Source organism: Fusarium oxysporum, chromosome V (genome assembly GCF_013085055.1).
Source record: "Fusarium oxysporum Fo47 chromosome V, complete sequence".
Taxonomy (NCBI): domain Eukaryota; kingdom Fungi; phylum Ascomycota; class Sordariomycetes; order Hypocreales; family Nectriaceae; genus Fusarium; species Fusarium oxysporum.
The window spans coordinates 1,915,531-1,941,615 of NC_072844.1; the positions used below are offsets into that span (position 1 = coordinate 1,915,531).

Sequence of the window (26,085 nt, forward strand, 5' to 3'; positions counted from 1 at the left end):
GGACCAGGTGATTGATGCCAAGTCAGCTGAAGTACTTGGGCTACAAGCAGAAATCACTCAGGATGAATCGCCCAAGGAGGAAATATCCAAAGAAGAGGCCTCTGAGGCAACAAAGCCGACAGAAGAGGCAGCAGCTGTTGAAGACACAACTGCCACGACCGCAAAGAAGAATAAGAAGAAAAAGAAGAAGAAAGGCGGGAAAAGTGGCGTCGCAACACCCCAGCCCGAGCCCGAGCCCGAGCCTGCTGTTGAGTCTGCTGCCGCTAAAGCTGATTCTTTTGAACCAGAAGTCGGGTCTTCGACTGAGCCTGCGACTGAGGAGGATGTAAAGCCTGAATCGGCTATAGAGCCTGAGGTTGACTTTGTTTCTGAGCCCGAAGCTGTTAGCAAGGCTAAAGTTGAATCTCCCATCGAGCCTCACGAAATTCCTCCCGAGAATGAGACTGAACCCAAAGCCTCTCCACAAGAATCACTACCCGTTGAGCTTAGCCCTGCCGATGATCCAGAGGCAAACCATGAAACTATCGAGGCAGAAGGCAGCTGTGAATCCGAGATTGCGAAACCGGCGGATTCTGGAGAGGAAGCGGCCAATGAGACTGAAGCAACTGTCGTTACAACCACAAGTGGCGCTATCCCGGAAACCACAATGGAACCTACAGAAAAGAGTGAGGAGGCTATTGATACGACCGCGAAAGCTGGCAGTGATGTAGAACACGGCTACATGATCTCGCCTGAAGCTGAAGATGCCCCTACAAAGCAGGAAACGCAAAAGGCCGAACCTGATGCTGAGCCGACTAGGGACGTGCCTACAGACAACCCCAGCAATAAAGAACTCGACGCTTCAGAGACAGAGACCAAGAATGGTGAATCGACCGAACACAATTCGATTGTTGATGAATCGAAGCTCGGAAGTGTGCCTATTGTCGAAACCACACCAGCCGAAGCTTCCCAAGACGATAACTCTGACAAACTTGAGAGCGGTGAGCCAGCTGCTGCTGATCTCAAGACGGAACAAGCTGGAGTGACACTGGAAAGTGGTAGCTCGAGTGATGACGTCCCGGATAGGCAATTGGACCCAGCTGAGTCCAAGACTAGCGAGATTGGGGAGACCCAGGAAGAGTCATCGAAGCCACAGGAAAAAGAGAACGAACAACCTGATGCTACTACAGAAAATCCAAAAGAGGCTGCAGAACCCGAGTCAACCGTCAGTCCTGATACGAATGCTACAGTAAAGGACGCTGAGCCTGAAGATGCAGCTACGGAGGCGAAGGGCGACAGCTTGGCGGAAAAGAGCGAGCCTGAAGTTGCGTCTAAGGAAGCAGACAACAGTGACAATCCCCCCGAAGTGACAACACAGCCACCTGAGGATGGTATGGACACGAAAAGTGACTTGATGGCTGAAACTATTGTGCAAGAACCAGCAGCGGTCGAGATGGATAAGCCAGTAGTGACTGAAGGAGAAGTTATTGGACCCCTAGCCACGGAGCCAAAGGATGAATCTCCTGTTCCAGACATCTCTACACAGGAAGTCGGTGAACCGGACACTCCCACTGGTGATGCGACTGAACCACTGCCAGCAGAGAAATCAACAGATGATACTGAAAAGGAATCGTCCGATGTAGTCGCCGAGAAGGCGCCAAAGACAGCGGATGAAACGATTGAAGTGCCTGAGGTCAATGCAGAAACTCCAGGAGAAAAGTCAGAAGAGCTAAACCCCCACGAGGGAGATACGTCTAACGAAGCTGCTCTTGAGCCTGCTGCTGCTGATACTCCTGAGCCTGCCGCAGATAAAGATCCCGAGTTAGAGACGCCAAACGAAACCATCGACGCCCAGGGAGACCCCGAGGAGAATCATAAGGATTCTAGCACTCCTAGCGTATCCAATTTTGATGAGGCGAAGGCTGAAGTCAATATTGAGGACGGCAAAACCCGGAGCCCCGAGGTAGAGGTTACTCCAAAGGAAGATGCCGAAGAAGTCACACAAGATATATCAACAGGTGGCACTGAAGCTACTAAAGAAGCAGAGGGCATCAGCGAAAGCACACCCGACGAAAACGACCATCAGACTCGAGAACCAGCAATCCCAACAGAAGACGACACGACATCAGTCGAAAGCACCCCGACCTCTAAGGAAGAGCCATCAGCATCTGAAAAACCCGTTACTGAAGAGAGGATCGACCCGGTTGAAGAGACACCAAGTTCAAACGTGAAGGTGGAGAATGAATCAGCACTTTCCGTCAGCAACCCAGACCAAGATGAATCTGCCTTGAACGACAAAGAACAGGATGCGCCACAGCCTGCACAACAGGCAGCTGATGGCGCGAGTGTCTCCGACAACGATCCTAAGGAGGTCACACCTGCAGCTAGTGAGGCAGAAACAACAGATGAGACTGTGCCAAACCGACCAGAAGAAGTAGAAGACAGGACCCCTGAAGAAACACAGGCTGCAGGAACACTTACAAACGGCCACGAAACAGATGGGGCCTCTGAAGCTTCCGACGAGAAGGAAGCGGAAACAGAAACAGGGCCTCAGGCGCTTGAGCCGGTCGGAGTGGAGAACGACGCAATAACTAAGGGAGAACATCCAGAGGAGGCATCTGAAGCTGTTGTTGATCACAAGGACAAGGACAAGTCCCCAGATACTGCAACCGATCTACCAAATGAGGCACCTGATGATGAACCTGGGGAGCCGGCGACGGATGCAGTTACTCAAACCTCTGAAGAGGAACCCGGAACTGGCGCCCCGGAGGCTGAAGACGGAACCAAGGAGGAAACCAACCCTGCTGGAGAGGTGTCAGCTGTAGATACCCTTACTACTGACGACAAACCAGTGGAAGCTGCCGAAGCGATCGACAATGAAACTTCAGACGACAAGTCAGAAGAAAAAGCTGGCCCCTCTGATACCAAGTTGGCCCCAGAAGTATCTACTGGCGACGAACCCAAGGAAGAAGAGCCCACTAAAGAGACACCAGCGGAGAAGCCTACTGCCGTTGGTGAATCTCAAGAAGCCGAGCCAGTTACAGAATCTTCTTCCCAGGAGAGTAAGGCAGAGGCGGAAGCGGGGGCGGAGGCAGAGATCAAGCCGTCCGAGGAGAAAGCAGCACCTGAAGATCAACCGGCGGAGGGGGCACTGGCAGCTCAAGACGAGCCAGAGAAGGGCTCTGAAACCGCTGACAGCAAACCAGAGGAAGAGGCTACACTTGTCGAGGACAAGCAACTTGAGGACCCCTCAGCCTCTGAAAAGCCTGACCAAGATGGCAAAACAGCAGAGGAAGATCCCGCAGCCGCAGCCGTGGCTGAAGACGATCCCAAACAGGCGACACCCGCAGATGCGCAGGAAGAAACCAATCAGATTACCGCCGGTGGAACTGTAGAAGAGCTTCCCACGCCAGAGGATACAGCTGCACCGGTGGAGATATCAACCCAAGAACAAATACCTGCAGCAACCGGGGATGCAGTTTCTAGTGATGTCAAGCCAGCTGACGACTCCAAGGTCTCCCAGGACGAGACGAAACCGGAAACACAAAAGCCTCTTGCACCAGAGGAGGAAGCTAGGCCTCCTGAAGAAGTGGCCCCGGAACCCGAAGGCGTCACGGCCAAATCGCCAGATGAGCCTATTGATGAGCCTCCTGCCGAAGGAGAAAAGAAGGATGACCAACCAGTCAAGGACACAGCCGAGGAAGAGGCCAAGGCTAAGGAAGATGAAGAAAGCAAAGACACCCTTGGGCCAATTCCAAGTAACAAGAGACAGGCTAAAAAAGGTGAGGAACATGGTTCATTACACGATACCCCTATTGATTTTGCACAACACTTGGGAGTTTTCACAGAGTTGAATGAAGAGGTGGGCAACGGCGTTTTGGAGTTTGATTCAGACGATACCCAACACCATCAAGGGATTCCACACAGCGAGGAAAATACAGCACTCGAAACAATCATTCACCACCCGAGTCAGCTACCAGTGGCTGTAGCATCGGGCGACCAGAATAACCAAACTCTTGCAGAAACCACGATGCCAGGGTCACAAGAGCCTAGCTCGGGCGAAAAAAGGAGCAATGCAGCAGCGGAAGATAACTCCGCACCCCTAGAATCGAAGGCCGAGATTCTAGATGGTGTCCAAGAGAACTTGATCTCAGGACATGTGCCTCAACCAGGTCTGACACCTCTGTCTACGCCTATTGACCTGGACGCTACCGATGATACCGGTCTGGCCGCGAGTCCCCCAGCCACCGAAGCCCATGACAGCACTAAAATCTCCACACCAGATGCTCCACACGAACAGGGCCTTGCAGGCCAATCACGGAGCGCCGTCCGGGGATTTGCTACTGAAAGACCTGTAAATATTAGCCTCCAAGACCCAATTTCGATTGCTGAGCCCCAGCCTCAGCAGCCTGGGACTGAGAGCGAGACGCCTGTCGAAGAATCACAGTCAAAGCCAGCCCAGGACGCTCATGATGAAAATGAGAAATCTAGGATAATGGAGCCAGACCTGTCATTCATAGTTGCACGCAGCACATCTTCATCCCCGGCAGCTTCGGTAATTTCTGATGAGGATTCAGAAACCTCTGTGCCCTCACACACCGCCGCCAGTGAGCTCCATCGGCAGCCTCTCGAGATTCAGGACCCTGCCAGCCGCGTCGAAGCAGAAGCCGATAAACCATCTCCAGGGCTGCTACAACCAATCCCTACGCCGGAACCATCTTCTCATGAGCCCAAAATTCTGGAAACTGACTTTGACAACGTGTTGCAAACGTCGCGAGAGTTGACCCAAGACCCAGCTATGAGGCGTGCAGAGCCAGAAGGGCAGGAGAAAGAAGAATCAGACATTTCAGAGGCTGAATCGGTGGACAATGATGTTTCGACATTGGAGGAACACATGCAAGAACTTGCAACTCCAAGTCACGTCCGAGAATCAGAGCCATCAGAGGTAGCCAAGGCCACCGAAGCTCAAGAAAATGCTAAAATCCCGGACGAAGCCACCCAGCCCAGCAAACGTGGTCTGACGGAAGAGACAACCCTTGGAGAGCTTGAAGATTCTGATTCTATCTCACGCGACAGTTCACCAGATGAAGCTCTTGGAATCAAGTCTGGACCTGGAGATCGGCCATCTGCTTCCACGGACGCTGAACCTGTTGATATTTCTCAGGAAGCCATAGCTTCAGACGAAGATTCAGATGATGACATCAGTAGCCTCGACCAACAGAGTGTTGCTTCCAGATCCAGCTCAATCGACCAGGCAATCTCGCTTGAGGGTCACCAGAATCGACAAGTTCAGGCAGAGCCGGTTTCTCCTGGGGTAGACGAGCTGGCTACTGCTTTGCACTTGGAACCAATCAAATTGGAAGATCCTGCCGAAGAGATCAGTGATCTTGATGACTCCGGTTCCGAGGATGACTCGGAGGATGATAATTCTGAAGCCAGCCCTAAATTTGAACCTCAGCCAGCAACTGGTATCAGTTTACCGGGTGACTCTGTTCAGGAATCGAACGAACCTGTTATCGAAAGACAGCCAATTCCACCAGTCTTAGTTTCATCAACTCTCATCAAGGAGGATGTTTCTGATTCTGATGAAAACGATTCCGAACCAGAGCACGGTTCGCTGAGTTCGAGAGCCCAAGATGGTCCCAGAGAGGACCTACGTGTGGGCGCCCATGCGCTTGCTCTTGGTGATGATGACGAGGGCGAGGGCGAGGACGAGGACGAGGACGAGAATGAGGATGGTGACGAGTCTGATGTAGACCAAACTCATATCGTCCATAAGACCAACTCGCCAAAACTGGAACCAAGCTCTGTGTTGCAAACCACTGGTGCTCGACGTGGCTCGCCCTCTAATGATGAGGAACCGTCCGAGCCGCTTGAACCTACAGATCCAAACCTTGCAGTCGTTGATGAGCAACCCAAAGACAATCCAGATCGCGCAATAGATCATTCTGAGGAGCTGGGCCTTTCTGATTCTGCTTCATCACTGTCGATGGCTACAGATATTCAAAAAGGAGTCGTTTCTTCTGCTCAGCCCCAGCCCAACTCTCCACACCATGGTCTTCCGCACCCGGAACCTGAGACTGCCATTCCAGAGCTAGCTATTGCTGCCCAGACTGGGGCATCGTCTGAAGCCAAATCATCCGTCAATCTTTCTAGGTCCTCCTCACCCGGGTCTGTGGATGAGGAGCAGCTCGATAGCACCGCAGTCCCGCGTAAACCGCTTGAACACTCTGATGCCGATAGCGAATCCGAGGTTGAAGGGACAGAGAACGAAGCTAAAACTGAACCATCGTCCTTACCACAGACAGTTCCTGGCAAAGACGATTCACATTTTGCTACTGGTGATAGACCGGAACACCGCGGAATATCTGTTGCTGCTGTATCTGTCGTCCAGCCAAGCCACGGCTATCTTGACTCCGAGAAGATGTTGGAAACTCCTCGTACAGTTCAAGGTCGTGGACTTCAGGATAAGCACGAATCCTTGGAAAAGGTGTTGGGTGTCGAGCTGCCAGCCGCTTCTGACGATGGACTCCAAATCGAAAGCAGGTCTATCGCCAGTTCCACAGATGACGAAGTGGATCGCAAGGCGACTGCGACAGCTGCCACCGATGATGAGAGTAACGATGACCTCCCTGCCTCAAGGGAAATCTCCCCCATTGGCATCGACAGAATTTCTGCACCACATCAGCCTGAAGTAGTGGAACAGCCAGCGCTTGAGGCAGAAACATGTCAAGCCAAAAATGCTAGAGTGGATGGTACTGATATTGAAGTAATGCCGCCTCATGAGACCGAAAATATCGGGACTCGAAGAACCACTCCTGAAATCCCTGAGTGGCCTGATAATGAACCTGAGGACGATCGACCAGTGCACCGTGCCGAGTCTCAGGGGCCACCGGCTCTTACTTATGCAACTTCATCAGGGACAATGAGGGGAGTTGAAGATGAATTCAGGGCCTTGAACGAGAGAAGTCCAGATGAAGAGCAAATCCATAACTATACCACATTCGTTGGCCTTCGAGACCAACGTTTGCCATCAGTGGAGCGCCCCCATCAAGACTTGTCTGATCACATGTTGCACGAAGTCAAGACTCCTGACACGGATGACACTCAAGGTTCGGAGCCAAAGCCCGTGCAAGCCGCCGAGGTGAAACCTCTAGAACTCGTCCGACCTGAACACATGGCTGTCAAGGTTGTTGATATTCCTTCGCGCGACAAAGGCAAAGCAGTTGCTAGTATACCGGAGAGTCCAAAGAGGTCTAGCTCTGCCTCACGATCGACGCGTCTGTCCCGCGCCGAGCCGCCTCGGACATTCCTGACACAACAGCAGCGGCCACGAAGATCACTTAGGGTTCGTCCTGTGACAGAAGTTTACACTAAGGATCCAATCTTCATCCCCGCCGCGAGCCGACCAGTAGACACCAAGCCTATTCAGCGGCCTCAGCCTCCTCGTGCTGAAAGCGAACCAGCCAATGTGCCAGTTCGTCCACCGCTAGTGCATCGATCCTTGGAGTTGCAAAGCGATCCTTCAACGACGGCAGTGCGGAGTGAAAAGGCCCCCAGACCTCGTTCTTTCCAGGCCGAAGGCGAGTCGTCCACGGGCCATGTGAGGCACGATCTCAGGCATCCAGCAGTCACAATTGAAGAGGGGCTCCGAGATGCTGCGTATCGAGCTGCCCCCTCAGCTGGCTCGACTGCTGAGGCTGAAGTCCAGAGATCGCCGAGCCCTGGCATCGTGATTCCAGATGCAGATATGATTGATCTACAGCGAGCCCGCACCTTACGGCGTACACGAAAGACATCAATTCGACGTGCTGAGGACACGCTGGCCGCCGCCGTAGTCATATATGCTACTGCAGAGGCCCTCAGTCCTCCCGGTAGCCCTTCACCTTTCATTTACCAAAGAAACGGGGGGCTTCCTAATCTGGAGCATCAGATGGATGCCGAGCCCAATGATTACAATTTTCCAGCCGTTTCTCCTTCCTTGAGGAGCTTTGATGATGAGATCGAAGAACTTCACAAGTCTAATGCTGACTTGTTTACAGACGATAGGAGCAGAGAATCTGACTCGTCGCGAAGCGATAGAGACAGAGATAGACATCGTAGGCGCCGACATTCTCATCACTCGAACCGCTCCGGCGGAAGCCGTGGTGAGGAGGACAGGGAGCGCAGGTATCGCGGCGACGACGAGAGGCGAGCTCATCGGCCTCGGGAGGAAGACGAGGGCCGTCACCGCCGACTGTCTCACCGCGAGGGCGAGTCTCGATATCGTCGCCATCGCGAAGAAGATGAAACGCAAGCTCGCGACTCACGTGGTGAAGCTGACGCTAAACTGAGGAACTCTCGCGGTCCCGAAGAGCCAAGAACTAGAGGGTATCGCCGAGACGAGGACTTCCGGCCACGTGAATATAGGAGGGCTGAAGAACCAACTTCACGTGCCCCTCCCCCCCAGGAGGATGAGGGCCGAGAGCGCAGACGACGATCATCTGGTACTCATCCTTATCGACGCCATCGATCCGACACGGTCGAATCGGGCCCTCCAGGCACGCCACCCAGAACACCGCGACGAGACAGTGGCTTTTCTGCCGACAATAGTTCTGGAAGCTCTGGCCGCAAACGTCGAGCCCCTGAGGAACAGGCTGCCCACGACAAACGCAGAGCAGAAAGGGCAGAACGGCGAGCACGAGAGGAAGCTAGCGGAAGGCGTGAACCCTCGGGATATCGAGAGGAAAAGGTGAGCAAGGGCAAAGAGCCTGTTCGTGAACCAGAACCAGAACCAGAACCAGAGCCTCAGCCTCAGCCTCAGCCTCAGCCTCAGCCGCAGCCTGAACCCGAGCCGGATCGACGACATCGCCGCTCGCGTCGGCATAGCAATTCCGAGAGACCTCGATATGAAGAACCCAGGGAACGTCCTCGAGAGGAATCCGTCCCGCCTGCTCCTGTGCCTGAAAAGAAGTTCTTTGCCGTCAAGAACTCGGAGGGTGTCCTGGGCAGTACCACACCGCCACGTGAGGAGCCCGTGATCGCCGAACCTGTCAGGGAACGAACGAGGGAGGCCCCGCTGGAGGACTCACCTAAAAGGTCCTCAACACGTCATAGACGCACTCGCCCTTCTACCGATGAACCACGTCCTCGATCCTCGCGCCGCCCTCGTGAGGAGCCTGCCCCTGAGCCAACCCGAGACAGGGACAGGGAACGGGAGAGAAACAGGGAGAAGAGTAAGACGAGAGATAGGGACAGAGACAGAGAACAGGAGCCTCGACCTGTCAAACACGTCAGGATGGACACGGAGGACTCTCGACGCAAAGCACGTCACGAAGAACGACGTAGAGCGCAAATGAGGGAGGAAGATAAGAAGCCATCGGGTATCAAAGGTGCGTTCAAGAAGCTGTTTAGCAAGTCTTGAACAGCCAAGAACGAGAGAAGGGACAGATTGTCTTCACTTCGGTTTTTGTAGTTTGATGATATTCTTTACGTATGTATGTGACGATAAGGGAGGTTTTTGGGTTTGTTGACATGATGATATGATTTCTCTGGAAGCACGACAGACACGTTTTCTCACGCCATAATTGCCATATAGATTGACGACAATTTATGATTCGTTTTATTTAAGAAAGAGATATGTGCTCGTCATCGGAGTGCTGTTTCTGTCGCCTCTTTTCAAATGACTTTACGGAATTGAGGGAACCTTGGCTGCAATATGGCCGGGTGGGCTTGGTATAGGCATTCTGTGGCTGTATTGGCGACGCACTCGGGGAATTGTTGGGATTGGGTTTGTTTGGCAGATGTTTAAGTGGTTCGACTATACCCCTCACCAGTTGAGTGAGGGGATCGCGATGCCGATTTTAACACTGAGGAACAGTATCATTGGCGGAGTGCTTCGGACGCTCTGCAAAAGAGGCTTTGATTCAAAAACTCTCTGTCAGAGTTTATCGAAAAGAGCATTCCCTTTCGGTCTATATAAGATGCGCCTGGTCTTGTCGCTGGGTCTGGCCCTTCCACCTGATACGCCCACCAAGTCAGCAACTTTACTTGTCAGATCAATCTTTGCCTTTGAGATGCGTCTTGATCTCATTCTTCTTGTAGGCTTCGCTGGGCCATCAGCAGCAGTTCCCCACCTGAAGAGCCACATCAGCTTCCGAAGGTCATGGGCATCTGCTTCTACCAGACTGAACAACGTACTCGCTGAACTTCATACCATCTATCCTGGTAAAGGAACCGTCCCTCCTGGAGCAGTAGCCTCTACAACCGGTACCTTTGTTGTGCCTGGTGCATGCTCCTGTGACAACGAGGCTCCTGCTACCTCGGCAGCCTCAGCCGGAGTGGTCACCTCAGGATCAATATCAACACCACCAGCTGTAGTCACTGCGACTTCTACTCTCACCACTTCTGCTACACCCTCTCCTGGTGAAGTCGAGAGTGGCAGCGCCTCTGTTTCAGCGGCTTCTTCGGCTGTAAACCCACGCGCAACGACGACAACCACAACCATTACGACAACCAGGCCAGCTTCAACCGCTGCAGCCGACCCTGCCTTCACCACTAAAGGCTCTCATCACCACCAGGCCGATACTTCTGATGGTGGAGCACACAGGTCTGAGCATGATTTGGACTCTCTCGATCGTGAGCTTAGCACTACTAAAAAGTCCAAGCTACTCCGTCGCCACAAAGGCGGGAAACATAAAGATTTGCTTCTAATAGACAAAGAAAGGGAAGTGCGGTACCTCAAGAGACAAAGTGAGAGGTTGTGGAAAGCGGCACATAGTTGGGAAAAAGTGTTGCAGCAAAACATCACAGATGTCCGAAGGGCAACGAACAAGTTGAGGAGAGGGCAAAAACAAACAGGACGCTATCAGGCACAGAAGGACCTTGAGGAGAAGAAGCTTGTTTTACAACGTGTCAAGTCGGTGAGCGATCGAGCTCATCGTTACGCACGCATACAAGAAAAATGGTTGCGTGACGCCGAGAAGGAGCTTGAGAAGGCCCGGTGGGAAAAGGCGGCGAGAGAGGTACAGGGCCTGAGCCATGAGGAAATTCTTCGCAAAGAGGATTTTGGGAAGCATGCTTCAAGCCACAACCCCAGGAAGCGCTCAGAACCCAAAGATGCCAGAGAGCATAACAAGCAGAAGCAGGAGAAGGAGGACAAAACCGCCAAACACAAAGACGAAAAGAATCACGATAAGGAAGAGAAGAAGACCGATGTTGCCAAAGAAGAGGCCACTGAGAAATCCGACCATGAGAAGTACGAAGACGTTCTCTATAGAAAGATTGGACAACAGATCGAGGAGAAACTCGGAGATAAGAGCAAAGGTCACCACTCTCCTATTGAGAAAGGAGAAAAGCCCGTTTACGTGATCACTCAGCAGTACAAGGTCTACAAGTGCGACGACAAGAAGGGCTGCAAGGAGGACTTTGGATCAGAAGAGGAAGTTAAGGAAGTTGAAGGAAAGCAACAAGCCAAGGACGAAGACGAGGACGCGGAGAAGAAGGAGGGCAAAGAGAACAAAGTGGAAAAGGAAGAGGAGAAGGATCTTTACGATGAAGAAGGCGACCCTCCCTTGCTTGCTGATGGTGACGAGGCCGGGCAGCTGCAGCGTCTTCAACAGCTCTACATGCAATGGCGTGGCATGCTCGTCGAGCCTATTCGCAAGGACCTCGACCCGATCCTCAAGAACGATCAGTTCCCGGAGGATACTGAGATGGCAGCGCAGCATCAGGAAGGGAACGAAAAGGAGCAGCGCAAGCGATTGAGCCATATCTACATGAGCTATCGCTCTATGCTTATTGAAAAGTTCACGAAGCTGCTCGATCCTATTCTTCACGACAAAAACCAAAAGACCGACTGAACAGGGAGTCAGTGATGGCGGGGAGAATAGGTGGTGTTTTCTTTCTTTCTTTTTTTTCTTTCTCATGTAACTGCCATGGATTTGGATCTGTTTGTTTTAAAGAGGACGTGATGGTGGTTGACAAGAGTTGGATAGTCCTCGGATAGTCTAACTATAGGTTACACAGCCAATCACAGGCTTGTATACCCACCTAGTCATGACCTAGGAACCTAGTAGGTAGTCTAGTACACAATATCGACCCTGTCTCAGCTTTTGACTGATTTAAACCTATCACGCAGAGAAGACGTATGAAACATTTCTGTGGGTGCTTCTTCTATCTCTCAAGTTCTCCGGTTAAGAAGTATAAACGTGAACTATAAGTGTAGATAGTTGGATCATAGACTGCACATGATGATGAGGACTTTGGTATTATGCGGTCGGCAAGTTAAGATACAAACTTTGAGTCTGACAGTTTGATTCAAATCAAACCGAGTGCAAAGCTTTGTTCATTGCCTCAATTCTACCTAATCAATGAAGCCACCAAATCTACCTTTGGTAGTTGATCTCGTGAAACTTAATGGCATAATCGATGACGGTCACATGACCTTTCCTGGCGAGTCCCACCCGCACCAAAAATAATCCGTGCAGAGCCCTAATTTTCTGCACACAGAATTACCTTTTGGAGCCGAGGCCTCAAGTTTTACCTTGGTTCTTTCTCCCCTTCAAGCGCAGGATTAGACTTCTTTGCGACAAAGACACCACAGTCCCTTTTCAGACACAAAAATCCATTCCATTCGCAATGGCTCCTCAGGCAGTACGTACATGACATCGCTATGCTGTTAGGCCCTCTCCCGTATCGCAGCGAGGAGAGGAGCCGTATAAGAATGCAGTAGGCTAAGGTCATTTTTCAACAGAAGAAGTCGGGCAAGGCCCAGAAGCAGACCAAGAAGGTACGCGATACCCAGAACGAGATCGACTCGATGACGACGACTGCGACGACGATTTCACCCGGCGAAATCCACGAGGAACACAATCGCTAACTGATCCTACCAGTACATCATCGATGCTTCTCAGCCTGCCAGCGACAAGATCTTCGACGTCTCCGCTTTCGAGAAGTTCCTTCAGGACCGTATCAAGGTCGAGGGTCGCACCAACAACCTTGGTGACAACGTTGTTGTCAAGCAGTCCGGTGAGGGCAAGATCGAGATCACCGCCCACAACGAGCTCTCTGGTCGCTACCTCAAGTACCTGTACGTGTCTTACACCGTCTTCGCCTCGCCTGATGAAGCACGGGGATACACATCAACAAGATGCTAACTGTGAGCAGGACCAAGAAGTTCCTCAAGAAGCAGCAGCTCCGTGACTGGCTCCGCGTCGTCTCTACCTCCCGAGGTGTCTACGAGCTCAAGTTCTTCAACGTCGTTAACGACGAGGCTGACGAGGACGACGAGTAAACGAATCAATTTGCATTGCATCGGCGCAGGAATGGATTGGTGAATTGGGACAGGGGATAACAAAAAGTTTCAAGGACTCGGCCAATAGACCCAGCCATTTTATGTGGCACTCTTTGTGGTGTTCATATTCTCTCTTCCCAATACCCGAGTGATGTAAATGCCGAATTTGTGAATTAACTTGAATGATGCTGTCGGGTATGTATGTTTCATGCTATCGTATCATTCTCATGTTCGTGCCTCCTCATGGCAACGATCTCATGACACCCTCAAAAGCAACCAACGCCATGGCATTCGCCGGAAACGCCCTCAGAAAACATGGGACAAACCCTCGCCAGTATCCCTTCCAACCTCCCTCCCTATACACAGCAACTGCTGCGTCCTTCCAACGAGGAAATCTCCTGACTCCATCGTTTAGCCCGCCTCCCAGCGGATCTGTCATGATACGCTGTTTGACTACATCACTCGGATAACTAGTCAACCAAAACACCTGCGCACTCAGGCCGCCCGCCCAGAAATTCACTGCCGGTGCGCTGAGGTTTGTCTTCTCGCGTAGTTGTCGAGATAAGATATCGTAGCTGCCCCACCAGCAGAAGAAGAATCCCCTGAAGAGAAGCGTCGCTGAGAGACCATGATATACACCCTTGATACCATGGTATCGGTAGATCTTACGCAGACAGTCGATCGGCCCGGCGTATAATCTGTCGGCTTTTTGCGCCGCGTACTGGATCTGCAATCGTGCTTTGACGTGCTCGACTGGTGCAGCGATGAAGCTCACCGTTGAGCCTGCCAATATTCCCGCGATACCATGGCCGAAGCTAGGTAGCGCTGTGTGACCCTTTGGAGCTGTGCCTGGTGAAGATGCCGTAACATCGGTTCCTGGTGGTTCAACGTTGAAGACATGTTCTGAGAGAAGACGACGATAGACGGTGAGCGAGCCCAACATGACCGAGTCCATGAACATCCATCCGACCAAAGGCGGTGTTGCGCCTTTGTAGAGCCCGCGAAAGCCCTCATTGCGAATAGTCTGTGTGACGCATTGCAAAGGGCCACTGAAGCGACTTGGGTCTGTCGTTTGTAGACGGACTTTGATAGTGTCAAATGGATGACCAACTATAAAAAAGTCTGTCAATATTTGCATCTCAAGCCGTCATGATAAGGGACACATACCTGAGAGCTTGGCGATGCCGCTGAAGACACCCGCTACGAAGCCTTTGTAATCATGTGCACCGCTTCCACCACTGACGTGACTTGTCTTCTTTTCCTGTGTCTTGATGGTTTCTGTCTCACTCAACATGTTCTTCCCTTGCACGTCTGCAGCCATTGTGTGTGTAATTTGACTCCTGCGAGTCTATTCGTCATGAATCTTTTCAAAGGAGTGAGCAGCAACTTTTGGGAGAGCTGATGCTCAAGCTCAGTGATGTAATCACGAAGCTTCTGTTCAGACCAAAGGAAATATTAGAGAAAGATGAGATAATAAAGTCTCGTAGATATGAAAACTTTCAGATTGAAGAGATCTCAAAAAGTCCCCGATTCAGAAGTTGAATGCTGACGCATACAACTTTTTGAAGATCGTTATTCGCCGGACCTGGTACGCCTGGGGGAGCTTCCGCACTGATACTTCTTCACCGAAGTCGGAGCGATGAACATCGCTACCTTAGAAGTGGAGGGTTTAGTTTAAGGGACCTACCTAACTTAGTTGGCAGTCTCCGGACTTTGAGGCCTTCCCCCGGATACTCTGGGGCCGTATCCATACGCTAAAACCCCGACCCCAAGCACTATCTGACTTGTAGTGAAGGCCTAGTCTATAGCTATCATTCTCCAATGTTGACTGGAGAAGCCATTAATTCACTTGCAAAGGAAACTAATACGTCGTGGTGGTATCCCTCTGGATTCATCGCAATTGAATTCCTTGCGTTCCCAATTACAACCAATATCGGTGGTATGGTATCTATCTCACACTCGCAAAGCTAAACAACTAAGAACCCCAACTATCTAACTTGAAATATGTTCACGCACATCATGGTCATCCACTTGTGCTTGAGCTCGTGTTTTTGCTATCCTGTCATAGCATCCATCCTCTTTCCGCTCATAATATCCAATCCGAGTGTAAATCATTGCTCGCAAATCAAAACCATTGACGTATCGCTCTGCAGTAAGAAAGCCATGTCATGTCGTCGTCAAGAATTCAAGCAAAAGCCCCTGTATGCAAATATGTCCCTTTCCTGCATCCTTTTCTCCCCTTTGTTTTTTTGGTATTTGTCAACACCTTTCCATCCCCTATTTTTTTTTTCGTTTCCTTGGTTGTTCGGTTGTTTGTTTATTAAGCCCTTCATCTTGCCGCTGTTTCAGCTTGCCACCCCTTCAGTCTAAAGCTGCCTTTTTTTTTTTTCGCTAATAGCAAAGTCATCCACTTGAAGGCTGTTTCATGTCCATAAAAAGTTCATACAACTGACCACCAGCCCGAACCTCCAGAAGGAGAGTGAAGTCTGGTGTCAAGAAAAGCAAAGCACTGTATCATTCTTTGATAAGATATCGATCAGCATCCCGGTAGTGGACGGCTGCCACGGTTATCCCCTTTCTAAAAGGTCTCCGTGTCATCCGTGTTATGAGATGCAACACTGCCGAAGGTATCTGCTTTGAAGGTTAGAGACATGGATAGGAGATACGGATCAGATGTAACTTACCTCGCTTGCGTCGACGAGCTTCATCCTCAGGGCTCTTGGGGGTCATGGCTCGTGGCCCACTAGGTCGACGAGTAGGAACACCCAAAGCAGCATTGAGGTTACGGTTCTCAGGCTTGGGACTGCTTGTGAGGTGGCTGACATGAGTACCACTCATAGTAGCATATCCGCTTTCATCACTGGGGTGAGGGGCGGGGCTACCCTTGGCCAGCTTGGAGATGCGGCTACCCCTGGGGGGGGACAGGGCTGAGGGGCTACCAGTGGGCTCGATGGGCTCCTTGGGAGGTCGAGGGGGGCCAGTTGGAGATGTGGTCCAGTAGGCAGGGTCCTGAGGAGCACCTGTCGATGATGCCTGGCTGTATCGGTTGGTGTTTTGAGCCATCTGGTTCAAGCTCGAAACCGAACCACCCCAATCTGCCGACCTAGGTGTCATGGGGACGTTGTATTCTTGAGCAGAGAACTCCAGAGCATTGCGGAAGCGCTCTGTCTGGCCCTGTCTGGGCTGGGGGTGTTGAAGGTTCAGTGAGTTTCGGTGAACCTGATACTTGGGTGCATTGCCTGGAGTATGGTTGATTTCGCGGCGGAGAGGCGCTGGCATGGTATCACCGGCATTGGGCGCCGACGCGAGCTCTTGCTGAGAGAATCCGGTATGTAGCTGGTCCTCTGCGTACGGGGCATGACTGTAATCCCCATCGTTGTACTCGCCTAGGCTAGAGCCTGAGCGCGAGGGAGGGTAGTCATCATACTTGGCTTCCTTCTTGCCTTTGCCAGCGCTGGAGGCTGTCGTTCCGGACCACCTGGAAATTTTGGGGAACCAGCCCGAAAGGCCGGACTTGTGCTTTTTTTGCTTCTCTGTTGTGCGGGGAGTGTTTTCATTGCTCATTGGTTGAGTAACACCAGACGGCTGAGGGGGTGTATCAAGAGGAACAGAACTTCCGCGCTGGAAGCCTGATCGTTCTGGTGTCAGCATATTGGGGTTGCTGCGCTCACCAGTCGGGCTGGGGTGGGCGTGCTCGTATTCATCCTCGTGCTCAGCAACAGTGCTGATGCGGTTATCAGAAAACTTGCGTTCATTGGCAAGCCGGGATCGGGAGTGGGAGAGTGAGAAGTGACCAGACTGGCTGGGGGTGATTGTAGAGTTGCCTTCAGGCTCATAGCCTCGATCTTGCTCGAAGTGACCCTCAGGCTGCAGGTTGTCGAATGAGGGGCCACGGCCACCACTGGTGGAAACAGGGGGGACGGTGCTCTGTCCCTTGAGCTCGTCAACCTCGCCGAGAATCTGCATCAGGATTTCTTCAATACGCTTGAAGTCACTGGTACCCTTGTTGCTGAGGCCTTGGAAAGCTCGCTTGAATAGGTTCTTCTTGGCAGCGGCCTCGTTGAAAGTGTCAATCTGGGAGATACTCTGAACCGATCGGGCCCCAGGGTAGGGGCGAGGGCCATTGATTGCCTTCTGAAGCTTCTCGGTGTTCTCAACACCTGCGAAAATGACATCGTCGCTAGTGTCCTGGACGAGGTTTCTAAGCTCATTCAGAGAAGTTCGCATCTCAAGGGCAGAGTTCATCAGCAGTGCAACAATTTCCGTATCGCGGGCACTGCGCTGAGCATCTCGAACCATGAGGTGCTGCATCAGAGCAACAATGTCCTTGTTCTCGATGCGGTCAATTCCTTGACCAGTGGCTGCATCGTAGAATGGTGACGCCATGCCTTGAGACATGCCACTAAGGTGACGAGCGTCTTTGGGGGCGTAGAAGGGGTCCTGGCCAGCATCATTCGGAGATCCGGGCAGAGACAGCTGAAGAGCCTTACCCTTGGGCTGGAGATCGGGAGTTCGGTTATTGCCATTGGACATGTAGCCTTCGTCATACTTGGGGCCAAAACCAGGACTTCCGGTGTGGTAAGGGGCTCCAAAACCCCGGGCTCCCAAAAGGTTGTCATTCAGGGCAGGGTTGGCGACAGGACTGGTGTCCTCGTATGGGTTGGTGACAAGAGTGTCTCGCTTGCGGTCGTCAGAGGTCCGCTGCCACTCATCTTGGTCCTGGCTGGGTTCACGGCTGTGAGCATTGGCAGCAGCCATTCCAGCGGCAGCGCCCAATGCAGCAGCACCGGCAACCTGAGCGGCACCGGGTCCTTGGCTGCTAGCAGCACTCTCAGCGCGTTGCTCGGCAACATTTCGGGGAGTGGGTGTTGCTCGGCCCTCAGAAGTATCATCGTGGTGCTCGCCATCAAGACGCTCTTGGACAACTGAGGGGTTGGTGTGAACGTCGTCGTCAATGTAGCCAAATTCAGGCATGGGGTTGTTAAAGTCGGGGAGGCCACTTGCAGTCATCTTGGGTGAGTCATCATAAGAAAGGCGGTCGATGCTGTGAGCAGGAGTGTTACGAGGCTCATGGCCTTCCAAAGTACGCTCCTTGAAGGACTTGTTACGGAAGACGCCAGCGCCTTGGTATTCCTCTGGCTCCTCGGTGGCTGCCTGCTTCTTACCCTGCGCCGCCTTGAGAGCAGCAACGGCGCCAGTCGCAATAGCGACTTCTGACGCCGTGGGTGACCTTGTCCGGGGCACCTTTCGGCCATGCTCATCCAGGTCATACTCAGTGAACTCTTGTGATTTGTTATGAGATCTGGCACTGGGTGTGGCATGCCTCTCAGGTTCCAACTCGCTACCGTCCATGTAGTTCTTGTCGGGGCTCGCACCACGGCTGCTATAAGTCCTTGACTGGTCATCGTAAGAGAGAGTCGAGTCGCGAGGACCAGGGTAGTCGCTGTAGGAGCCGCTCAACATGGACTGATCGAGCATCGAGCCTTCAACGAGTGAAGCAACTGCTGATTCGGGTCCCATCGGAGGGTGAACTAGGTTGGGGTTGGCACCAACGCCACGGACAGCTTGTCCAGACGCGACCTTGTCCAGCTCGCTGTCATCGGTGTAGGTGGTGTTCCGGTAACCTACACCGGAACTTTGAGGTGACATCTGGTCCATTTCTCGTTCTTGGAGGGAGTTCAGAGAAGGCGTAGACTGGCTATTGCGGCGATCCCCAGATCGCTCGTAGTAAGCATCACTTGTAGAATGCATACTCCTTGAGTTGCGAGGGTGATACTCGCTGCCACCCTCAGTGTAGCCAGAAACACTGGGAATAGGGCTGAGACCTCGAGCACCAGCCTGGTAGGGAACATACTTCAATGGAGGAGGGACATCCTGGGTAGCGAAATACGAGTTATCATATCCACCCTCAGGATAATCGTTGTCAGAAATGTCATCCTCTTCATATTGACCCTGTCGTTCGAGAGGATGCTTCTGACCATACTCGTCTGGTTCATACTCTTCCACGTAGTCCTTCTGACCGCGCGGTAAAGCAGTCAAATCACCATGAGATACGTTGGCGTGCTGGGTGGATAATGTTGTCTCGAGATTTGAGGGAGTTGCTGAAGGTGTAGGTGTCGAGGTTCCAGAGACATATCCACCCGGAATGTTCTTAACAGGTGTGATCTCCTCGCTAGCCGAATGAGGTCTGTCGGTATCTGCAGATCGGATAGAAGTCCTGGTCATTTCCGAGGGGTTGATTTCACTCATGAGAGGCATGGGTGGCTGAGGAACCACGGGATCGTTGTCGAACTGATCCGCATGATGGTCACGGCTCAGGCCACGGCTATGAGCAGACTCGGCTCTCCGACGCCGTCTTTCTCTCGGCTTTCGGTCGCCTTGTGTGCTGTCTGAGAGAAGTGATGAGCCAATGCCAGCTGCTGCTGCACCGGCTGCAGCAGCCTTGAGCATGTCACCACCACTTCGCTTGGGGGTAACATTCTCATTCTCGTATTGATAGTCATCCTCAATAGAATCATGGCTCACATCAGAGTTAGCTTCGAGGACATGACGAGCCTCTCTATTGCGTCTATCCTTTGGCTCATTCCGTTGACCTGACGACCGCCGGCGGTCGGGGGTTAACTCATCCTTAGATACTGATGTGGCAGACGAAGTAAAGGAATCGCGTCGGCTCTCCCTCTTGCTGGTCTCTCGCTTAAGAGCATTTAGTTCGGGCAGAATCAAGCGGCGAATGGCGTCTTCGACTGTTTCGAGGAGCTTGGGGTTGTTGATCGATGATTTAGAGACATCTGAGCGTGAGGAATGTGTTGCGTGAGTGCGATGGCTGGGAGCCAAATGAGAAGCTGAGACATTCGAGTCAAGTCCCGACACATTGGATTCCTGTTGACCTCTGCTAGAGCGACGGCGATGGGCTTTAATAGGCTCCTCCGTCCTCTCAGAAACGCTGCTGGTCCTGCTCTTTGGCCGACGCTTTCTCTCCGCTGTCGACTTTTCCCTCGACGACTTTGTTTCTGACACCTTTGACCTGTCTCTGTTTCGACTCTTCCGGTTCTTCAACTCATCTACTGCAGCACCTGCAAGTGCACCGGCGCCAGCTGCTGCAACCATCTCTCGGGTTGCTGATGGACTGTCGCCCTTGGCGTCGCCGTCGAGAAAGCTGTCGGATGGGATGGCGGATATGTCTGAAGCGTTGACGTTGTAGGTCTCCGAAGGGATCAATGGGCTGGCAGGTCGTCGTCGTCGTCCAGTATGACTACGATCAATCTCAATGTCAATTGGATTTCTCGAGACGTTGGACTCTTCGGTAGCAGAAGCGTAAGAGCTCATGCTGTTGCCGTCGTCCCCGTCGAAGTATTCAGAATCTCCCAATGGTATCCGTCGAGTCACAGAAGTGTTGCGAGCGCCTTTTGTTTCTGTAACTTGAAGATGGTGGTCGGAACGGCCTCTCTTGGATGGTGTGAGGCGGACACGGACACTAGGGCGTCGCTCGCCTGTTGAACCGACAGTTGACTTGCCGCCTTCGAAGTACTCGATGAGCAATGAGGTCTGAGATTTGCTAGCCTTGTGTCCACGGGTAGCAATGGTGACGGGTGTTCCGTCTTCAGGAATGGAGTAGGAGGACTTCTCGTCACCGGGATTCACCCCATCCACCGTTGTTGTGAGATCGGTGGGGGTGGTATTAGTCTCGGTTTCGGTAGGGGCGGGAAGTGGAAGAGATTTTCTGGAAGATACACCCATCGTAAATCTGGTGAGGCTCTTAAGTGGAGGTGTTTCGGGGCCCTTTCTTCCCAGGACTGCGATCCGGAGCGGATGCAGAGAAACACCGGTGGGAGAGGAGGGGTTGGTTGATTAATGGTTTGATATCAAGACATGCGGAATCAAGGCGCAACAAAGATTGTCTAGCAGGACATGTCAGTAAACCCGAGTGCCCAACGGGGGAGAAATAACGGTGTAGGCCAATTATATGGAGTAACGAATCGCCACCAGCGTTGAAAGCGACTCGCTCGACTCATGAAGCGGAGAAGGGCAAAGCAACGGTCAAGGGAAAAGGAAGGATGAGAGACTTACAAACAAACGACCCGATTAAAAGAAAGGAAATAACTTTGAACGTCTACCAACTACCCAGAGACGGGACAGTCGATAGTGATACCTACTTACTAGAATCGACAACCGACACGACTCGACTCGACTCGAATTTGACCTGGCCTTAGAAGCCTCAAGGTTCCGTGGGGAATTCGAGAAGGAGAAAGATTTGGGGGAAGGGTTAAGGATGCGACGTGCGGCGTGGTCGATTGTAAAGGATGGTGTGAAGGCTCATGGGATGTGGATCCCGTAAGGTAAGGTCAGGCAGCTCGGCGGGGGGACGCCTGGGGCCTCGGGGGGGCTAAGAAAAAAGAATGGGCCAGCAAAGTTGCCCGCAGCAACCAGACCTAGCAATTAACAAGGAACAGAGAACTGAAAACCGCCAGATGTCAGTGTCAGACGGAGCGGAAGAGAGCCGAAACAGAAAATCAAGAAGGGGTACAAGGTGTAATCTAGACTGATTAGAGAAAAAATGAGCCGGGCATTCAATTTAGGTGCAGTTGTGTCAAGGGGAATCGAGGAGGTTGGGTGAAAGATCTGGAGGTTGGGGAAAACGGATTGAGTTGATGCAGAACGGGCAGGCTTTTTTTTCCTTTTTGTCTCTTTCGTTGCGATTTTGATGGGATATGGAGTAGTTGGTAAACTCACTGCACGCGCTGAAGTTTAAAGCTTCAATGAGCGAGGTTTAAAATTATCGATGATGTATGACTTCGTTGTGTATTGAAGAAGATCTTGATGCGAAAAGTTAGGTAGGTACATACTTAATAGAGTCAGCATAAGTGGAACCAAGAAGCTTATGAGGTTTTAGGTATTGGATTGTCGATTGTGAGTATGGATCTCTCCAACCAAAGATCCAATGCAATCTCTTCTGTGTATTGCTCTAAACAACACCAAATTTACTTCGTTTGACAACATATATCGGATTGCCTTGTCCTCGGGATCTGGTCGTCACACTCTATCCACCTAGCTCAGCGGCTGGGCCCTTGAGATTTTCATTTTCAGGCTAGTGCCTTGGGGTGATGAGTTGTCTCTGGCACCTCTGCCGAGGCGGGCTGTCCAATAGCGCCGGCCCGCCGGGATGCCACCTAGCTCAACACGCTATGCCCGTGGTTCCTCTGCCAATGGACGATCTTCCAAGGACACGAGAGGAACGAGATGTGCACCAAAACGTGCAGGAAACATGCAGAGCAGACATGTACAGTAGCGAGGCCCGACGAGTTCATCGTAACGCTCCATGTGTGTGATACGTGATTTGCTGTGTGTGATGTGATGACCATCCTCATCCCATCCACTCCTCTTTAGTATCGAATAAGCATCCTCCGTCTCTATCAAAACAGGATATTCCAACTAGCGGTCTCCAAGTTGTTGCGTTGCCAGTTGCCACGCAGAACCAGCCTCCTTGCCTCTCTAATACATGCTCCAGTATCAAACCACGACAGACAAACGTTGGGCTTCCACCTCTGCTACGACAAAACCCCTGTCGTAAAACGATTCTTCTTCTGTTTTCCCTTCGAATCAGGTTCCGGCAATCGTCGCACTCCCAAACAATCCTCTTCCCCAGCCTCTCTTTTCACTTGATCACCCTCGTCAATCACTCAAACCCCTGTCCGCCTATTAATCTTCAGACTTCAGCCGTCCCTCGTTCAGCGCCACGGCCCCAGCTTCGGGCCAGGATGGGAAAGGTGCGGCTGGGCGGCTGTGCCCCCAGAGACGGAAAAGAATCATTCGAGTGAGCCTCATTTATTTGACTAAAATAAGTTGGACCATGAGAGCGAAGCCTGTGATGAGGCTGCATTTGTTGGCCGTCAGCGCTTCTCATACGTTCACAAGTTGCCCAAGTCGCTTCGTGAAGAGTTCAAGATACGCGATATTAGCTGATCAATCTTATCAAAAAGATCACCAGAGTCCCAGTCAGACCTCCACTCGGATCCATGGCACTCATTTCGCTCTTATGAGTGGATTGTAGGGCTGAACCACTCACTATAAGGATCGGACTTGTCTTCAAATTATTATAAAACACTCCCATTCCTAAGGAATAGCCTATTTACAGTGCCTTATTCTTTAAATAACGACAGAGACATACTATTCTCCATAGGTTTCAGATAAATCACCGGTTCCAAACATAGTGTTTTAGAAGCTTCTTGGTCGAATCTAACGTCCAGACCAAATTTGGACCTCAACACCACCACCTAATAGATTTGGCATGTTCCTGAAAATCATCTTTGCCACGGCTCAACCTTACTCGCAGCTGGCTTTCCAACTTCTCGGGACATAACCCGACTCAGAATATTCCCTTTGCCGCTCATGTTCAGCCCATTAGCATCTCCAGCCTCCTCTATCATCACACTAAGAAACCATGGCTCCATTTCCTTAATTGGCGCCCCTTATATCCCCTCCAACCACCTCTTTATCTCCAATTATGGCATTGGCGTATCCTGATCTGTCTGTCATATTTCACCGCAAACATATATTTGTCAAGATGAGGCGAACTAGGCTTTACCAAGCATCACGTGAATCGTAAGATCGCGCAAACTCTCCGTGGATCCCCCAAGCAAAGACCCTTCCACTCATGCGAGACACATCAAAAAGGCATGGGATACCCCTGAAGTTTGGATCCAGGACAACTTTCAGTTTTTCCATATCGTTTGACTTGCAACAAATGTTCTCAGCTACGAGGCTGTTTCGGGCTTTTCCGCCAAAGTTCATAGAGTCTTCAAAGGCTTTCAAGAAGCACTACTCGTAAATTTAGCAGCGAGCCAAAGCAAACCGTCAACAAAAAGCCCAGAAAAAACAGTAGCCCTTTCATGGTTCACAGTGCAATTAGTATTGGTCCAGAGCACTTGCAGTCTTAGATTATTGTAGTCCCCGACTACCTACTGTAGCTATTGCTGCGATCTCATGTGTTGAGGTTAGTTGCTCATCACGACATGCTGCTTCCAGCACGGCAAGACCACAAGGAGAGAGTTCTTTGTCCTATCGGTGCTATTAACTCTTGTGGAAGCTGATCACGGCATCACTTGTGACACCGTCCTCGGTGCATGCAGCCAACCGAGTCTTCTGAGGCCACTCGTGTCTCACGCAGACGACTCGTATAGCACTCTGCTTCCGGTGGCTTGCAAGAGGATGACTTTGTCATATAATCTGCAACCATGGATTCTTAGTCCTTCTACTCGGTTTCTTTGAATTCATTTGGTTGTCAATTCGTATATCAGTATTCAGGTAAGCTCAAGGTCTGAATTATTGTAGAGGCTAAGACGATCAAGCTTGTCTGTGTAGAGAGAGGGAGGGAGTGTCAGTTCATTGCTCAGTTCAACCTTTTCACTTTCACTTGAGTCTCCCGGACATCTTTCTTCTGTACTACAATTGATGCTTAAAATGGTCTCGCTAATCGGTCATGCTTGATCGGAACGGATATCGGCAAACTCAACTCGACTTTGTCTCATGAGACGAAAACAAAGAATTGTTCATTGCTATGTCAATATCAATCGACACGTAACCTCACTCTGAATCATTCATTTCCTCAAATACAGCACCCTCCCGGCTCATCCTTCTCTAACTCCAGGCAAAAAGGTAGGTATGAAACGGTCCAGGAACGAATACATAAAAAAAAACCATCATCCAATAGCCAAAATTCAACAATCAACTTCTTCGACCATCCGTCACTACAGCCGGCGCAGGCTCAGCGGGATACTCGGGCGGCCTGTTCCCAGCTTCGAGATCCCGCAGTTCCAGAGGATCCTGCGTCTCCTTTTTACCATCGTATGGCGGCGGTGCCTGTCCCAATTCATTGAGTCCTTCTTCAGACCTGGTACCATTCCATGGCGATCGGCGATTTCCCGTTCTTCTTCCACCGCGAAGGCCGGTATATACTGGAGCTCCAGTATTCTGGCCGGGCCATTGGTTCCCACGGCGGCGGCGACGTCGTCTCACTTGGATGATGGTGGCGGTTAGACCGAGAACTAAGATGACGAAGAGTGGAATGAGAACCCAGGCAAAGGGTTGTGCACCAAATGAGAAGCCGGTATTGTTGTCGTTATTGTCGTTTGTTGCCATCACAATAGCAGGTATGTCGTTAGAGTGTGTAAGTAAGGTACTCAATCAAATGATATTGATATGTGCTGACCCGACTAGATCATCGGATGTCTCAGACAAGATCTGTATGTGGTCGTTTCTCAAATGGATTTGTATGTAAAGGACTTCTTTATTCTTGTTATTTAGTTTGTGAGACGTCAAGAATCAAGGATCATCAAAATGATAGATTGTCAAGGTGTGAGGTCAGAGACTTTGATAGAGTGGCGTCATCTCGTAACTCCAACTCCCGACTCCAAACCTGGGGGAGGAGGGCAGCTCTTTGTACTTGTGCGCCCTCGGTTCTACCTTAACCTTTTGCATTCGTATGCCTCCATTACAGAGCCGCGTAGCCGATCATCCCCCACTGTCAAGGTGACTTCATCATAGTGGCTTAGTAGCTTAGATCTGGATGTAAGGACCGTTGAATGTCGCCGTCCGCCGGTGGAGCCGGGATAAATTGGCCGCCCGTCACCTGTTTTGTCCATGATATCTATGATGGACACAGCCCAGTCGGATCTAACAGATTGAAGAATGCCGACAGGTAAACGAGAGAACTTGGTATGAAAATCGAGCCCTTAGACTACAGCTTCTCAACTCTGCCTTGGACTAGTGGCGTATTGAGGACGGGCAATGCCACTTACAACGACTAAGTAATACGCTGCAACAGTCATGTACACAAC

General features: G+C 51.4%; 6 protein-coding genes across 6 annotated transcripts; 3 read left to right on the plus strand and 3 right to left on the minus strand.

Moving 5' to 3' along the window:
• The first annotated feature begins 5,724 nt into the window (after positions 1-5,724).
• Positions 5,725-9,647, plus strand: FOBCDRAFT_223324 (uncharacterized protein). The gene has a single exon (XM_059609630.1). It carries the CDS (start codon positions 5,969-5,971, stop codon positions 9,380-9,382), a length of 3,414 nt encoding a protein of 1,137 aa, XP_059464905.1. The 5' UTR covers positions 5,725-5,968; the 3' UTR covers positions 9,383-9,647.
• Positions 9,648-10,034: 387 nt separating this feature from the next.
• Positions 10,035-11,819, plus strand: FOBCDRAFT_239959 (uncharacterized protein; the record flags this gene model as incomplete). Its single annotated transcript, XM_031184010.3, has 1 exon — positions 10,035-11,819. The coding sequence occupies one exon, from the start codon at positions 10,035-10,037 to the stop codon at positions 11,817-11,819; it is 1,785 nt and encodes a 594-aa protein (XP_031039652.3).
• Positions 11,820-12,463: 644 nt separating this feature from the next.
• Positions 12,464-13,377, plus strand: FOBCDRAFT_223329 (ribosomal protein L22e). Its single transcript, XM_031184011.3, has 4 exons — positions 12,464-12,612; positions 12,713-12,748; positions 12,852-13,048; positions 13,126-13,377. The coding sequence occupies exons 1-4, from the start codon at positions 12,598-12,600 to the stop codon at positions 13,250-13,252; spliced, it is 375 nt and encodes a 124-aa protein (XP_031039653.1). The 5' UTR covers positions 12,464-12,597; the 3' UTR covers positions 13,253-13,377.
• FOBCDRAFT_250452 (mitochondrial carrier domain-containing protein) lies at positions 13,341-14,876 on the minus strand. The gene is made up of 2 exons (XM_031184012.3): positions 14,420-14,876; positions 13,341-14,362 (listed from the first exon to the last, which is right to left on the minus strand). The coding sequence occupies exons 1-2, from the start codon at positions 14,571-14,573 to the stop codon at positions 13,494-13,496; spliced, it is 1,023 nt and encodes a 340-aa protein (XP_031039654.2). The 5' UTR covers positions 14,574-14,876; the 3' UTR covers positions 13,341-13,493.
• Positions 14,877-15,726: 850 nt separating this feature from the next.
• FOBCDRAFT_35189 (uncharacterized protein) lies at positions 15,727-21,077 on the minus strand. The gene is made up of 2 exons (XM_031184013.3): positions 15,937-21,077; positions 15,727-15,883 (listed from the first exon to the last, which is right to left on the minus strand). Exons 1-2 carry the CDS (start codon positions 20,987-20,989, stop codon positions 15,831-15,833), a joined length of 5,106 nt encoding a protein of 1,701 aa, XP_031039655.2. The 5' UTR covers positions 20,990-21,077; the 3' UTR covers positions 15,727-15,830.
• Positions 21,078-24,681: 3,604 nt separating this feature from the next.
• Positions 24,682-25,728, minus strand: FOBCDRAFT_223339 (uncharacterized protein). Its single transcript, XM_054704607.2, has one exon. The coding sequence runs from the start codon at positions 25,385-25,387 to the stop codon at positions 24,974-24,976; it is 414 nt and encodes a 137-aa protein (XP_054560582.1). The 5' UTR covers positions 25,388-25,728; the 3' UTR covers positions 24,682-24,973.
• Positions 25,729-26,085: the final 357 nt, after the last annotated feature.